The 17214-nt window shown below is 47.2% G+C and overlaps 1 protein-coding gene across 1 annotated transcript in view; it reads left to right on the plus strand.

The window, feature by feature from the left end:
• KLHL41 (kelch like family member 41) overlaps positions 1-5760 on the plus strand; it is a 12559-nt gene extending 6799 nt beyond the window's left edge. The window contains exons 4-7 of the mRNA XM_025206467.1: positions 246-431; positions 1978-2124; positions 4037-4174; positions 5519-5760. Coding sequence (XP_025062252.1) covers positions 246-431; positions 1978-2124; positions 4037-4148 — 445 coding nt within the window. The 3' untranslated portion in view covers positions 4149-4174; positions 5519-5760. The remainder of the gene's footprint in view (positions 1-245; positions 432-1977; positions 2125-4036; positions 4175-5518) is intronic.
• Positions 5761-17214: the final 11454 nt, after the last annotated feature.

Below are 17214 nucleotides of genomic sequence, written 5' to 3' on the forward strand. Positions count from 1 at the left end.
CCCCCCCCCCAGGAAAATCCAATCAGGAATATCTAGTTAATATCCATATTAGGAAAAAACTCTGAGACCATCTTTCTTTCTCTTGGTGCATGCCCATTTGCCAGTACTGCAAAGAAACTGCAGTGAACCACACTGTTATTGAGTACACATTACACACAAAATCCACTTTAAACAAGGTACCAGTTTAAGAAGATTATGCAGAGTGTTTGCCAGAAATGCTCACCCTTTTTTCTTTCTCCCCACAGAAAGTGTACTAACAGAACATTTATATACAACTCCAAGAAGGGAGATTGGAGAGATCTGGCCCCCATGAAAATGGCTCGCTCAATGTTTGGTGTGGCTATCCATAAAGGGAAAATTGTGATTGCAGGAGGTGTTACTGAAGAAGGCCTTACAGCCTCTGTTGAAGCTTTTGACCTTGCCACTAATAAGTGAGTATATTATCAAAGACACTTAAAAGCAAATTATTATTTTTTTTAATTATGATTTGGTACTGGAGAAAGCAGTGTAGCAGCCAACAGGTCAAAATGCAGATGAGTTACACTTCTCTCTTACCTTATTCATTTAATGTTGCTTCAATAGAATGTGGACGAAAAATGCACTCTCATTTTCAGAGCCTATTAGAAAAATGTAATGAGAAAAGATGAGGCACAACTACATTTAAATTGCATGACACGGGGGATCTTTGGGATGGAGTGTGTAGCCTGGTCTTAATAGACAGGCATTTTGTGCATGTACACTAGTCATACTGGGCACTTGTACACGTGATGGGTTTAGTTTTCATGGTATTATTCTGTGCCCCCTAAATTGAAATAGTGTATTTTTAATTGAAACCCACCATTTCAATTTAGGGGCTTCTGTCACTGTTATGGCAAGACAACCAGAGGGCAAGCTGCTGGCGAGCCAAGCAGCCCTGAAGCTGCAGGGGGCCCCGGTCCTTCCCTCCATTGTGGTGGTACCCTTCAGGGCTGCCCGGGCAGGCTGCTAGCAGGCCAGGTGCTGTCCCAGCTTGGAGGCAGCACCCAGCCAGATCCAACTCTTCCCTGAGCCCACCGAGGCTTCCAGCACCCCATGCACTGTCCCTGCTGCCTTTCTGCTACCTAGGAACATCCAGAAATGGTTTGGCTTGCCTCTGGGGCAGCATGGAGAAGCAGCAGGAGGGTGGCTGGGTGTGCTGGCAGCCTGAGAAGGTGACGAGAATTGTGTACAGGGTGATGGAAGCCCCGGTGGGCACGGAGAAGAGTTGGATCCTGCTGGGTGCTGCCTCTGAGCTGAGGCAGCACCAGCCCGCTAGCAGCCCACCGGGCAGCCCTGGGAGACACTGCTGCAGTAGAGAGAGGGACCAGGGCAGCCCCCCACAGGAGTGGCGGGCAGGATCTGCAAAAAAATAAAAGGATCGGGTCCCTCACCGCTTGTGCCTTCAGTAGGTGCCCATGGCTGCCAGGCACCTGCTGAAGGGAGAAACAGCAACGGGCCTGATCCTTTTTTTGGCGGAGCCTACTTGTCTCTCCTGTGGCCAGGGGGCCAGCTGTCAGATTAAATGCTGCAATGTTACAAATAACAATTTTGCAGACTAAATTACATGGGAATGTGGTTTAGTTTGTAATGTTGCAAACTCATTTGAAACCCCCAAATCTCACACACATGCAGTGTGTGGTGCTATTAAGCCACACAAAGGAAATTTTTATCATGTGTACATGGTAATGATCGTCATGTGTACAAGCACCCCCTGACATTAGTTTTGATAGATGGAGAAGCAAAATGTTAGTGCTGACGTGCCTTGGACTTTGAATTACTTTTCTCCTTCTTTCTAATCAGGAATACTGTTCCTTTGTACTGGGGGCGAAAACCTTGAACAGCCTCAGCGCCCATTTGTTTACTGTAGCTGTCAGCTTCTATAGCTCATCTTCTATAATAATTTAATTCAGAATATCCCTTAACTGTTGTCTGACTGGTTATGTTTCTACTACTATTTAGGTGGGAACTTATGCCTGAGTTTCCCCAGGAGAGAAGCTCTATCAGTTTAGTCACCTTGAGTGGATCCCTTTATGCTATTGGTGGTTTTGCTATGGTTCAACTTGAATCTAATGAATTTGCACCCAGTGAAGTCACTGACATATGGAAGTAAGTTCTGTTTTGATCTCACTTTCTATTTGGAAAGCACTACCTTGCCTTGCACTAGAAAGTAAATCACATTGATATTACCATTACTTTCAGAAATTAATTATTGTACAGGTTTTATTCTTTGTTTTTATATTGAGTTTGCATAGAATCTGGTGAACAACATCAATCATTTACTTCATTACATCACAGATAAATGTGAGACTTAGCTCAGGTGAATACTTCTACCTACTAATGAATAAGTCTCAGGAATCAGTAAGGGTACATAGAGAAGTAGGATATAATATTTCTTGGCAGATTCAGCCTGATTTAAAGTTAAATACAAACTAACAATTTCCATTGCATCATGTTCTCATGCAGGATGCTCTGAAAGAGTCAGATAAATTAATGTTATCCCTGTTATTGCTTTCATCCACATTAATAGGCAGATGAATAGCAATCCAGGATGTTGGTTGTGTCCACTCTTTAAGAGAGTGTCACAGCCCCTTTTAAGAGAATGTCAGGTACATACTTATATCTACACTGAAAGAGTCCACTTTATCTGCGACTCCCCTCATGTTAAAGTAAATTTAGGTGTTGGAATTAGTCAGTGGGAAAGCCAAAAAGATTCCTGAAAGCATGTGTAAAGAAGGATTTGAAAAAAAGGGAGCGGGAAAGAGAGGATGAGGAGCAAGGTGATGTTCTGATATTCTGTTCTGGAGGACAGCAGTCTCCTTATGTGGCACAGTTTAGCATAAAAGCTACACGAGCCTTTTGAAACATGGGTTATAGGTGTGCACAAATAAGGATTTTTTGAGCCAATACCGATTTATTAACGAGCTGTATCAGTCAATACCAATCCAATTGCTGATATACAGCCCAGCAGCTTGGAGAGCAGCATCCAGCTAGTAGGTCTGCTGGTGGGGGAAGGAGCAGGGGGAGGGAAGGAAAGGGGCATGGGGGGGCAGATCGAGGCCCCCATAGTGAGGGAGGCAGTGGGGAAGGAGCACGGGTGTGCAGGGCAGGCTGCAGGATGCCTGAGAAGTGTGGGTGGGGACTGGCTTCCACTGCTGTGCACAACCTCGGGGGAGCCATGGGGGGCGTGTGCCCCCTAGATCTGTGTGTGGGGCAAGGTTGGGCTGCTGCTGCAGGCTGGGGCCGGGGCCAGGAGTGGTACCAGGCTCTTCCCAGCGCAGGGGTTGAGCCGGGGCTGTGCTCAGGGTGGGCAATGGCGGCGCTAGGAGGGGGTGCTATGGGAGGGCTACGGCAAGTTCTGGGGTGGTTGCAGCCCCCCCGTAGCTCCTCCTGCCAGCACCACCACCATCCACCCTGAGCACAGCCCTGGCCCAGCTCCCCCACTGGGAAGAGCCCAGTGCCACACCCAGCCCTCAGCAGCAGCCTGCCCTCACCCTGCGCACAGATCCAGAGGGCACATGCTCCTCATGCTTCCTCTAGGGGATGCACAGTGATGGGAGCTGCTCCCCCCACACCACCCAGACGAACCACTCTTGGCTCCATCCCGCGCCCCACCCCAGCTGGGCAGTGCTTACCTCTGCCCCAGCCCCACTCCCTCCCTCACTGCAGGGGCCTCAGTCCGCCTCCATCGTGCCCCTTCCCTCCACTCTTTCGCTTCCCCTCAACTCAATTACCAGCGGGATGCTGCTCTCCAAGCTGCCAGGTTGGCCACGTGCATGCTGTGACTATGTTCATGCATGCGGCATTTAGCAGCAACATTATCAGCCATGTCAGCCAAAAAAGAGCCAATTGCCAGTAATGTCAATTTTCCTTTTATCAGCACCGATACACTGTGGACTTATCAGTGCACCTGTAGTGGGTTATATTCCTTTCCTTGTGGGTACTGGAGGAGAAGCTCAAGTCCAGAAATCTGAAGTTAAAAACATACATGTGTGTATTGACTGCATTTTATTAACTGCAGATATGATGATGAGAAGAAAGAATGGAGCGGCATATTGAAAGAGATTCGTTATGCCTCTGGAGCCTCCTGTCTTTCAACACGGTTAAATCTATTTAAGCTATCAAAGCTATAAACAAAAAGGCTGAAAAACGAACTGTGGTGAGAAAAAGTCTCTCTTCCCTATTTATTATTTTTATAAAAACCCAAATTGTACAGGAATTCATTATATATATTAAGTCATTATAAATTAAAACGTTACCTTAAAGATTCTACAAGCTTTGTTGGTTAATAACCAAAACTAAAATATCATTACATTTTTAAATCCAGTTTCTGAGCAACATGGAATGGAATCTTCTGAATAACTGAGCTACTGAAGGAAAGTTCATTCCTTCAACATGTGGAATTCCTGTTGAAGTTAAACAGCGTCTTCACATAGGGCTTATACATTTGGGTACTTAGTCTCAAAATAACTTTTAAGAATTTCTTCCTAAAAATGAATTACTTTCTAGATCGGTTGAACTGCACTTGATATTGGCAAGTGGCTTGTAGAATCTTATTTTCTACTTCAATGGTATCTATAACATATAGTCACCCTTCAGCCAGATCTATAAAAGATTTTTCTAGTGGACACTGGCATGGAACAGGCCTGTAGATGAAAAATGGCAAGATGCCTATCAGCTAATGCTATACTAATGGTTCTGCCAACAATGGGGAAAAAAAGAAAATTTACAAGGTTAATAGCCCTACAAACTTGCCCTTGTAAAACCCTGGTATGCCTCCTCCATCCCCCCAATTTTTTATTTTATTTTTTTGTAAAGCAAATACTTAATGCTTTATTTTAAAGATTTGAGACCTGTAACCCATACCTCATTAGGTGTTATCAAATACTTCTGACACTGGGAACTCTCTTCAGTAAGGAAATTGATTTTACTTAAAGGCTATTAAATAGTAACATTTTTAAACTATAAAAAAAAATTTTGTGCGGGGGTTTTTTTTTGTTTATTATTATGACTTGGTAATCAGCCAAGTCAATAGTACTCAGATGTCAAAGGAAAGAGGAGTACAACAAAATGAAGGGCATTTCTTGGGAGTCGTGCTATAGAACTTAAGACCCTAAACTATTAATAGATGTCTTCTATTGTGAATGGAGGTCTGAGTAGAAGAGCGGGGATTTTGGTGGGCAGTCTTTAAACTTTTTTTTTCCTTTCTACACCTAGCTACTCTGTATAATACAAATGATCCCATACACACATGTGAGCTGTACCATATTGACTGAGGGTGTTAAAGCAGTATATTCCTGAAACTATTTTCTGCCTTCACTGCTTCTTACTTTACATATCATAACTGTGCTTCCAACCCAGAGGAATGGGTTGAGAAGGTGGATGACTTCTCTAATGATAAAAAGTCAAATGCCTTCCACACCTCTGCAGAAAGGCCCGGGCTTAGCCACTGCATATGCCTTTGTCAGCACCGCTCTTAAGAGTTCCCTTTTATTTCTTTCAGAGACCTGTGGAAAGCAGCAAGAGGTGTGAGCACCAGCAAGAGTCTACTGTTCAACAGTTCCCACAGGCTGTGTGTGAAAAGCAAGGCTATTTAGAGCTAGACAGAGCTAATTTTGTATGCATTATTGAAACCACTAGGAGCCAGAAATGAAAATGTATCAAAGGCCTTGATTATTGTATATTCTATTTCTATAATAATTATATAATACAGGTTTCATAATAAAGTCTTTGGCCAAAATGTAATCTAGCATTCATATATTCTTAAAGCACTGACAGCACTTTTAAGAATACCACTTGAAAGGATTTCCCATTGAATGAATTAGGGGAGTCCACAATTGTAATAAAATCATATTTACAGGCAACACATCAGGAAGTTCAGAAAGAAACTCAGTGGGCATGTCTACACATGACAGTATGTCACCAATGCACTACAGCACCGTAGCGTTCACGGGCAAAACATGCAACTCCGCAGCTACGTCACTGTAGCAACATGCTCTTTGGTTATAGCGTGTCGCTATGGCAACAGTGCCTAAAAATAACCATGCGCCCCCCACACAGCGCAGTTATTGGCTGTTACTGCACTGTCTTTTAGTACAGGCAGTCCTCGACTTACAACATTTCGCAGTTGCAACGTTTATAAATTGACACCCTGTTTCAACTTTATGATGTCAGTTTCGACTTTACAACGCCTGATCCGATGCAACGCCATGCCAGTGACCAAGTTCGCTGCATTGCTCATCTCCCTGGAGAACATCTGTCCAAAATTCCTTGGACACTCTTTAAGAAAGCAGACAAGGCTCCAGAAAAACCTGCAGCCAAGACTCCTGAGAAGACTCCAGCCAAGAACCTTTCAAAAAGTCCAACCAAGAGCCCTTCAGGAAGTCCAGCAAAGTCCCCTCAAAGTCCTACCAAATCAATATGATCACTGTTTACAATATAAATACATTAATGTAGCTATATTACTCACCTATAATTGATCGAGTACAAAATTCTGGGGTATTTTTAGTGAAAATAGGGTATCGGGTCTTGGTTCAGGAACCAATCCCCCATTTATAACATTGTTTCTTATGAGAAAATTGGTTCTGAGTTACAACGTTTCGACTTCAGACGTGGTTTTCAGGAACCAATTGTCTCTCAAGCCTGAGGACTGCCTGTACTTCCAAAAGGAAGTTTGGCACAGTAACAACACCATAGCAGCATGTGTAGACGCGCCCCGTATGATTGTACAACAATGATGAACAGTTATCTACAGCTTTACCTACCTGTGGGAAGGAAGCTGACATGTCTTAAAGTCATAAGCATTAAGGCTACTTACAGATATTAAAAAAGAAAAACAAAAAATCTAAACAAACTTTAGTTTAAACTTGGCACACTCCCATGCCAAGCCCAACACGTGCCCAGAAGAGTCATTGAGTTAGTTGGACCCAGCTCACCCAACATCTGTATAGATTGGGGGGCTTTAATGAGGCTTTTATGGTGCTTTCATCTCACAGCTAATTAAATCAGCTATTAGATAAGTGCCAAAAACCCCACTGGAGCACCCAATCTATACAGACACTGTGGAGCCAGGTCAAACTAATGCATCACTTCTTTGAGTAAAATGTGTGTGTGGGCAGGTGGGGGTTGCTTTTTTTTCCTTAATGTCTGTAAGCAGCCTATAATGCAGGGGCAGGCAAAATACGGCCCATGGGCAAGATCTAGCCCACCAGGTGATTTCATCCAGCCCATGGATGGGTGCCTACCAATTCTCTGTATGCAGCCTGACCCTGGGCTGCCCTTGCTGTGCTTGCATGGGGCTGAGCCCTGCTCACTCCCACAGGGGCAGCATTCCCACCTTTGCATGCAGGACAGCCCTGACCCCAGCTCCACAGGTAGGGAAGCGGCAGCGGGTGGTGGCAGGGGTGGGGAGTGGAGGCAGCAGTGGGCAGGCGGGCAAAGGGAGGGAGTAAAAAGGGAGGGAAGCAGCAAGGAAAGGACAGCAGTGGTGGGGGGTAGGGGCGGGGGAAATGGTGGCAAGTGGGTGGGGGGAGGAAAGAGGAGTTGTGGACAGGTGGAAAGTGGGGAAGTGGCAGGGGAAGGATGGCGGTGGTGGTGCCAGCGGAGGGGTGGGGGGAAGAGTGGTGGTTGCATCGGTGGGTGGGTAGGTGGGGTGGGGAGTGGTGGGAGTGGGTGGGAGCGAAGTGGCAACTGGGCAGGAGCGTGGAGCCTGTGCTGGTGTCCCGGGGCTGGGGTCAGCAGGGACCCAAGGCAGGGTGGCAGGAGCACAGATCCTGGGCCGGCAGGGGCGCTGGGGTCTGCCTGGCTTTATTGCATCAGTCCTGCATGCAGTTCCCAGGTTCTTCACCTGAGCTGTGCACCTCTGGGGAAGCCCCACATGATGGAGCCATCAGCTCAGCCCTGCTCACTGCTCTGTGCAGGTCATAGGAAGCATCAGGGAGCTCCACACTATTGAGCCAGGCTGGCTTTGCTCCTCTACCCTGCTGCCGTGGCTGAGCCCCATGATCTGCATTGATGGCTTCATTGTGTGGGGCTCTTGCCAGTGGCACAGGGCTCAGGCATGTGAGCCCTGTGCGATGGAGCTGGTGAACCAGCTATGTGCACTTCTGGGGCTCACTGGGACCATGCACCACTGGGGGGCTCGCTTCCTGCTGCCACACAATCCATCGATGCTTCTCTAGCAAATCCCAGGATGTTATTCTCCCGTTGTATTCGGCCTTGCTGAAGCCGCAGCTGGAGTACTGCATCCAATTCCGGGCTCCACAATTTAAAAAGGATGTGGAGAAGCTTGAGAGAGGCCAGAGGAGAGCCATGTGCATGATCAGAGGGCAGGAAAGCAGGCCTTATGAAGAGAGGCTGAGAGCCATGGGACTCTTCAGCCTGGAAAAGCACGGGGTCAGGGGGGACCTGGTGGCTGCCTATAAGTACATAAGGAGTGTACATCAGGATCTAGGGAAACGCCTGTTCACCAGAGCAACCCATGGGATGACAGGGTCAAATGGTCACAAACTCCTCCAAGACTGTTTCAGGCTGGACATAAGGAAGAACTTCTTTACTGTCCAAGCCCCCAAGGCCTGGAACAGACTGCTGCTGGAGGTGGTTCAAGCACCTACTTTGAACACCTTCAAGAGACATTTGGATGTTTATCTTGCTGGGATCCTCTGACCCTAGCTGACTTCCTGCCCCCGGGGCAGGGGCTAGACTCTATGATCTTCCAAGGTCCCTTCCAGCCTTAATATCAATGAAATCTATGAATAAAGAAACTCCAGAGCAATTCTGAAAAGAAACAAAATGTTTACTTTCAAATACTCTTGTATGTATTATTACTTGGTGTTTTAATCAAAATGTGAATGTTTGTCACCAGGTTACCATTAGACCAGGGGCGGGCAAAGTCCAGCCCACAGGCCAGATCAGGCCCATGGCAGATTCTATTTCCCAGCAGTCCCTGCCCACACTGCTATTGCCAGTTTCCATGGAGACCCCAGGAGTGGCAGCCCCGTGACAGCTCAGGGCTAGGGTTCCCATGGAGACTGGCCCCTGCAGTGCTGACAGGGCACACATCCGGGTAGGAAGCTGCTCCAGGGCTGGGATTCTGCGGCAGTTACAGTGTGATCCGGAGCCATGGCAGAGCTGCAATCCACTGCCTGCACACCTCAGGCAGGGGCCTGCAGGCATTGGATTGTGATTCTGCCCTGGCTCTGGACCACACTGTCACCACTGCAAGATCCCAGGCCCCAAAGCAGCTCCCCACCCAGCTGCATGCCCTGCCAGTGCTGCTGGGGCCAGTCTCCATGGCAACCCTGGCCCCGTGCTGTCATGGTGCTGCTGCTACTGGGGTCTCCATGGAAAGTGGCTACAGTGACGTGGACAGAGGCTGCTGGGGAATGGAGCCCAACTGCTGGCTGGATCTGCCATTTTGCCCACCCCTGCATTAAACTAACTTAACTACCATATTTCCGAGAGTATAAAATGACCCTGATTATAAGACAACCCCACAATAATTATTCTATATATGGAAAATGTATAAATTTGACAAATTCAAGACAAACTTTCAATAAGCACATTATATACCTAGAAAATTATATCAATCTCCCACTGCTACAGCAAGGAAAATAAATCTGGGAGTTTAGGTAGCCTCTTTGCCTTCTGCCTCCTCCCAATTCTTCCCCCTGTAGCCCCTTCTCCCTTTCCTTACTGTCAAACCCTGCTCTCCCTGAGCCATGGAAATGAAGAATAAATTTTAAAAAACTGACCTTGAAATATATATAGCTATAGCAATTTGCATATAGTATTCAGAGACTTAATTCACCCAGAAATTATGCATTTTACCTTTTTTGAAACTGCTGCAAGTTTTAGTATTGGTATACCATAAACACACTTGTAAGTAGCACTTTAGCACCTACTCAGAGCGAGTACAAACTATGCATGATATTAGTCCAAAGCCAAAAGACTGATGATTTAACATTTTGGGCTAAGTCCCAGCAGAGTCGGAGTTGACAGCATTTCAAGCTACAGTGACCTCACAACCATGAATGATATGTGCCTCCTGAGGCCAGGGGAGGCACGGCAACCACCCGCAGGCGGCAGCAGTCATGGCAGCAGCAAGCAGGGACCGCCTGTAGGTGGCTGCAATGATGTCAGCAGCGGGGGAGGGGGGTGGTGGGCGGTGAGCGGGGGCTGCCTGCAGCTACTGGCAGCCATGTTGGCGGTGAGCAGAGGTGGTGACTACCCGTTGAAGCTGACAGCGGCTTTGGCAGCAGCCTATCTCAGGATGGGCACGGGCCCCTCTGTACTCCCCCATGCACTGCCTATGCCCACAGCTCAGCACTACTCAGTATGTGTGTGTACTCTAAATATCCCCAGAAAGGATCCATGTGCTACTTAGCCCCCACTCGTGACTGGAACTGGATGTTGTTATCAGACCGGAACCAGATGAGGTTTAGCACTTCCAAGTATAAGGTGCTCCATCTGGGGGCAAACAACCCTCAACATACATACAGGCTCGGTGGTGACAGCTTGACTTGCACCATGGCCAAAAGGGACCTAGGAATAATGATTGATCATCACATGAATATGAGCCATCAGTGCAAGACGGTGGTCAGCAGGGCACATAACACACTGGCATGCATCAACTGATGCATCTCATATAAAACTAAGGAAGTGATACTCCTGCTGTACTCAAAACTGGTGAGACCACAGTTGGAGGACTGCATCCAGTTCTGGGCACCGCACCTTCAATAAGGACGTGGAAAAACTTGAGGGGGTCCAAAAAAGAGCCACCCATATGATCAAGAACTTGCAAGCCAAGCCATATGAGGAAAGGCTGAGGGACCTGGGCCTCTTTAGCCTAAAGAAGAGAAGGTTGAGAGGGGACTTGATAGCGGCTTACCACTAGATCAGAGGGGTGCATCAGGAGCTCAGTGGACAACTGTTCACTAGGGTACCCCGGGAAAGATCAGAACCAATGGATACAAACTCCTGGAAGGCTGCTTCAGGCTTAGTACCAGGAAGAACTCCTTCACAGTCAGGGTGTTCAGACTGTGGAATAAACTCCCTCCAGAGGTGGTGCAGTCACCTACCCTGGAGGCTTAAGAGGAGATTGGACACTCACCTCACTGGGGTCACTTGACCCCAGTTGTCTTCCTGCCTAGAGCAGGGAGGCTGGACCCGATGATCTGCAAGGTCCCTTCCAGCCCCTAATGATCTATGAATCTATGAGTCCTGGGACCCTCCAAAAATTGATATGCAGATAAGGCAAAGGACAACGTGGTCCAGCTCCACCTCATGGAGGTCAGGGCCATGTTTATCATATGCAACAGGCTGAGAGAGGGACTAACAGAGGGATTCTGGGTGAACTGTTTGGGACCCCATTTGGTGTCGTTTGACATTTAAAGCTGGTGAAGAAACAGAAGTCATTACAAATGGGAAAGCAAGGCACAGCTCAGCTGTGGGAGGAAGTTGAAATGTATTCAGTGTAGTGGCTCACCATGACTTGAAATAGAGTCGGTGCTGAGAGAGACTGCACTCATGGATGCTATCATAGTTTTTATTCAGATGGATTGCATTAATCCATCCTTGTGGTAGTTTTGGTTTTGGACTGCTATGGATTTCCCTAAAGGCTCTAGCTTGGATACTTACCTGGCAGGGGAAACACCATGTATCTGGGTCCATGAAGGCAGTTGTCCTTAAGTGTTCCCGGGGATAACTGTTCTTCTGGTGTAGTTTAGTACCTGCTGTGGTGTTGGGACTTAAACCCACTTTATGGAAATGGGAGGCTCCTCCCTAGCTTGCTTCTGTGGCCATATGGATGAGGGCAGATGAAACTTGGGGGCATCTGAGCACCAAGCCTCGGGGCTTGGGCCTGCACGCAGGATGCCTGCCAAAAGACATTGGAAATATCTGAAGCCCCTGGTAGGGGTGGAGGATGTTTTCTGGTTGTAGGGCCATTTATGGCTCTGGACTGACTCATGGATTTGGACTTGATTTGGCTGATTTGGCTTGGAACATGAAACATTTTTTTAAAAAAAAGGTTTTCATTAAAAACATGATGGTAGTGATTGATGCCCAATGCCCAGCTAGTAATGATCACAGGAGATCTAAACTGCATCATTGAGGTGGGAGACAGAATAAGTGGAAGCCAAACCAGGGAACTGGACGGATCTTCCAGACTGCTGCAGCAGCTCATCTGCAAACACAGCCTGATGGATGCAGGCAAAGATGCCAAAGGACCAGGGGGAAGTTCACCTGGGTAGACCCCTAGAAGTAGTATAAATCATGCATAGACTCCATCCTCCTCCCAAAAGGGTGGATGGTAGCTAAGGCTAAATCCACGCAGGTGTGCTTCTCGGCCCACTGCCTCCTGACAGTGAAAGCAGACATAGGAGGGCAACCCAAGAGAGGCAAGGGCATGTGGAAACTGAACGTGACCCTTCTGGATGATGAGAAGATACAGCAGGAGATCAGACAACACTACACAGAATAGAAAACTCTCCAACCCAGATACTGGAACCACACAGAGTGGTGGGTCAGTGTGAAAGAGAGAATGAGGGACTTCTTCCAAAAGGCTGGAAGGAGGCAAGTTTGGATCCAGAGACAGCAACACAAATGCCTAAACCACAAGTGGCAGAACCTGCACAAGCAGATGGCTTTGGATTGGGACATGAGGGAGGCCATGTAGGAGATGAAGACCCAGATTGGGGCCTGGTACAGGGAGCAGGCCAGGAATAAGATCTTCCTGGCCCAGGCCTCTTGGGTGGAGACGGGAGAGGAGTGGTCTGCTTATTTTAGCAAGATAAAGGAAACCAAGAAGGAAGTGATGACCAGCTTGGTAGATGGAGCAAGGGTGGAGCACCAGTCAAACAAGGGGGTGCTGAAGACAGCAGTGGCATTCTATTGGGATCTCTACAGTACATAACCAGAGGAGCTAGAGGCCATGAAGGACTGCCTGCAGAAGCTCACAGGGGTCTTTGAGGAGGATGAGGGACAGAGGCAGAGGAGTGGAGGCTGTAAACAATCAACATGATGCTCCACAGCTTCCAGAACGATAAGACTTCTAGGGCAGGCAGCTTTCCCAAAGCATTCTATGTTGCTTTCTGGGACCAGGTGGGTCTGGAGCTGCTGGAAGTATAAAGAACACCTGCAGAAGGGCCACCTGGGAGCAGGGATGGAGGAGGGTCTTATAACTCTTCTTTACAAGAAGGGGGAGAGGTGGAACCTGAGAAACTGGCTCCCTATAATGCTCCTGAACCTTGACTACAAACTAATGACCAAAAAGTCTTGGTCGCATGCTTTTAGTCTGTTATAGGTGCAGCAATCCATGAGGACCAGGTATAATCAGTGCTGCGGCAACAGATCCCTGAAGCCCTGATGCAGCTGCAAGATGTACTACAGTACCAATGGGAAAGGGGACAGAATGCCACCATGCTGAACCTTGGTTTAGAGAAGGCATACAACCAGGTATCCAATTAGTTCTTACTGGAGACACTAAACAAGTTGGGAGTCCCTGCAGCCTTTGTCACCTGGATAAAGACATTGTACACCAAAGAGAGACTCAGAGTACTGGTAAATGGGTCCCTGGCAGCCCCAACTGTGGTGGAGTCAGACATCAAGCAGGGCTGCCCCCTCTCCCCGAATCGTGTTTATCTGTATAATGGAAACACTAGCATAGCAGCTCAGGCAGAACCCTGAGATCAGAGGCATGAAGGTCCCTGGGAGTGTAACAGGGAAGAGACATGCTGGCCTACATGGATGACCTCAATATCATATGCAGGGACAAGGGTTTGACTGAAAGAGCATTACAACACACTCAAGTATACAGAGCAGCAGCAGGGGTCAAGCTCAACGTGAGCAAAAGCATCTGCCTAATTCTGGGAGAGCTCAGGGGCCTGTCAGCCCTGGGGTTTTCCACCCCCCACAAGGGGGTAAAGATCCTTGGGGTGGTGTTTGACCCAGAGCTGATGGTACAGATGGCATGGGAAAAAACAGAGGCCAAGACCAAACAGAAACCAGGACTATGGCAATTACACTGCCTGCCAATGGGGCGAGTGGAGGGAAGGGGGGAAGGCGGTGGCACTTATGAAGGCTGTGCTACTACCAATGCTTCTATACACCACCCTAGTCTTCCCTTCCTCAGAGCGAGTCATCCACAGAATCCCAAGATCCATGTGCATTTTCTTTTGGAACTCCACATGGAGGAAAGTGGTGAGGACCACACTGTACAAAGTGAAATGGTCCAGCAGCAGAGGAATGCCAGATATACTGTTCCCCTGGGCCAAGTATATGAGCCAGATTTGCAAACTGGCAACAAGGGCAGAAGGCAGAATCCAAAACAGCCAGCTTTGTAAAGTATTTTGCAGGGCAACACAGGCGAAGCATAGAGGGGGCACGTGGTCCCCCTGAGATTGGCCACCGCCAAAGCTGCCGCCGGCTTCTGCAGGTGGTTACCACCCCACCCCCTCACCACCAACATGGCTGCCAGCATCTGCAGGCAGTCCCCACTTGCCGCCAGCCACTCACCACTCCTCCACCCTGACACCGCTGCCAGCTGCTGCTGGTGGTCCCCACTCACAGCTGCCAACACTGCCACCACTGGCTGCAGGCAGTCCCTGCTCACCGCTGCTGACACCACTGCTGGCTGCCACTCATGGTCCCCGCTCACTGTTCATGGTCCCCACTTTTATCTCCTGCTTCAGGTATGCCCTATGAAAAGACCAGGAACTTGCTCATAAACAGGAACACGGAACTTGCAGTCAAGAACTGTATTAAAATGGGACTGAGCGAAATGTACTGGTACTACAGGAAGACAGATGATGGAAAAGAGATGGCAGACCTCATATGGAAGAGAGGGGACTGGCACAGATTTTTCAGAGGCAAGCCCTCCAAAGAGAATAAGGATGACAATGGTGAGGTTGGCAACGATGACAATAACAAATATGACAAAGAGTGAAAAGACTGGACAAACAGGAGAAGGATTTGTGACGGGGTGGAGGGAGGGGACTGAGGCAGTCTTTTACACAACTATGATGTTTTCCAGGAGATGGTGATGGGTGCGCAGGCACAAGGTGAAAACTTTGTAATGAAACTAAAATAGTGTGTTTTTGTAAAAGTGTGTTTTTCCTCTGTCAGATGAAGCACAGTGGTCACAAGACAGATTGTTAGAGGTACAGTTTATATATATACCAGAGGGTGCTCCTTCCTCTCTTTTTGGCGTTGATGAGGCCACAACTGGAGTCCTGTGTCCAGTTCTGTGCACTGCACTTCAAGAAGAATGTGGATAAGCTTGGGAGGGTACAAAGAAGGGCCACCTGTATGATTAGGAACCTGGAGGATAGGCCCTATAAAGGAGACACTCCAGGAACTGGACCTGTTCAGTCTGAGCAAGAGAAAGCTGAGAGGTGACTTGATACCTGCCTACAAGTACATCAAGGGTGAGCATCAAGATCTAGCAGAGCAACTCTTCAGAAAGGCACCTCAAGGGAGGATGAGGACCAATGGGCATAAGCTAATAGATGGTAAATTCAAGGTGGACAGTAGAAAGAACTTTTTTTCTGTAAGGGTCACCAGAATCTGGAACACACTCACTGCAGAGGTGGTGCAGTCGCCATCTTTGGAGGTGTTCAAGATGAGGCTGGACAAGCACGTTATTGTGCTCAGATGAGCTCAACAACTTCCTGCCCATGGTAGGGGACCAGACTTGATGATCTGGCATGTCCCTTCCGGTCCTTCAATTGTATAATTCTTTTTTTTTTCTTTTTTGAAAAAAAAAAGTGGTAAACTTCCATCACCATGTTTGACCCACATGGGCCATCATTGGCAATGTGTAGGTGGTGCACACGAATCCCTGAGATTGGCCATGCACTCCTTGGAAGCACCATCCATGAAACCGGAAGTGCACTTCCAGTTTCATTGTTGGCTTGGCAATTGGTAGCTGCCCCCCCTCCCCCCCTGTCAGCAATCTGGTGCCCCCCCCAGAATTTGGAGGCACCAGTCACCCACGTGGGCCATGTACTTTATAGTCATGCTCAGTGTTGGCTGCATTTAACCAACTTCATAGTTAGTTTCCATTACTGAGCACCTGCTGCTTTTGGCAGCAGTTCAAAGATAGATTATTTAATGCAGTTTCCTTGTTTTCAAATGTAAAATGATCCCCCCCATGTTGACTGAGATTAAAAGCACTGTCTTACATTTGAGTAAATTCAGTAATATATATAAACTTATGTTGTTTAATTTTACTTAAGTCACAGCTCTCTGTTTCCTTTTACATTTATTTGATGGCCTCAACAAGTGCAAATTTTGGGAAAGCAATATCTAATTAGAATGGTTGCTATTAAAATGCCAGTTATTTAACACCTGCAGCTGAAAAAGAAAGTAATGGTTTGGCTTTGAAACTTTATACTGTTTTAAATCCTCTTCATCCAATGACCTGAAAGTACTCTGTAAAGCATGAAAACTTCAACACCTTGGTTATTTACTCTGAACAAATTTTACCAGCATTTTACAGACAAAGAAGTTTAGGCACACAAGTTAAGAACATCACCTTTACAGGGTCTCTGCGCGCACAGTTTCCAAAAGATTCAATAGTAGTTGTAGAAGCTTAGCACCTCTCAGGATCACATCACCATATACAAGCAGTAGCCTTTGAGAACCTGGGACTGTGCTAAAATTCTGCATTAAAGAAATCAAAAATAAAAAATTCTGCCCAAGCTAAATGGCTGTTTCAGGTTAGTATGGTTAAAACACACCATCCAACAACATGCAAGGGAGTGCCTAGCAGGTTCCCATCTCCTGGTTGGTTGACAGGGAGCAGCCTTCAGCAAGACTCTCAAGCACAGCTCAAACTCATGCCTCTGGAACTGCATCACAACACCTTAAATAATTAAGTAATTCAGTGGACCTAAGAAAACACAAACCAGTTTTGATTCTTCCACTTTATAAATGGGAGAAGGATTTTAAAACCAAGAAAAAAATAGGTCCATATTGTTATTGACTATTTATGAGAAATAACTCTCTTCTGCCATGCATTCACTACCATTCCTAGTCAGAAGAGATGGGATGCATACATTAAAAGGGAAGCCACAGCCAACATGAAGGGTAAGAAAAACTTTCTTTAATATACAGCTTGACTTATCTCACAATTTTCTGTTGTGTACAGAAAATTCTGTACTGAGCCCCTGGTGGTACTCCCTTTCCCCTCAGAGTGTG

The sequence above is a fragment of the Alligator sinensis genome, unplaced genomic scaffold (genome assembly GCF_000455745.1).
Source record: "Alligator sinensis unplaced genomic scaffold, ASM45574v1 scaffold143_1, whole genome shotgun sequence".
In the NCBI taxonomy this organism is placed as follows: Eukaryota; Metazoa; Chordata; order Crocodylia; family Alligatoridae; genus Alligator; species Alligator sinensis.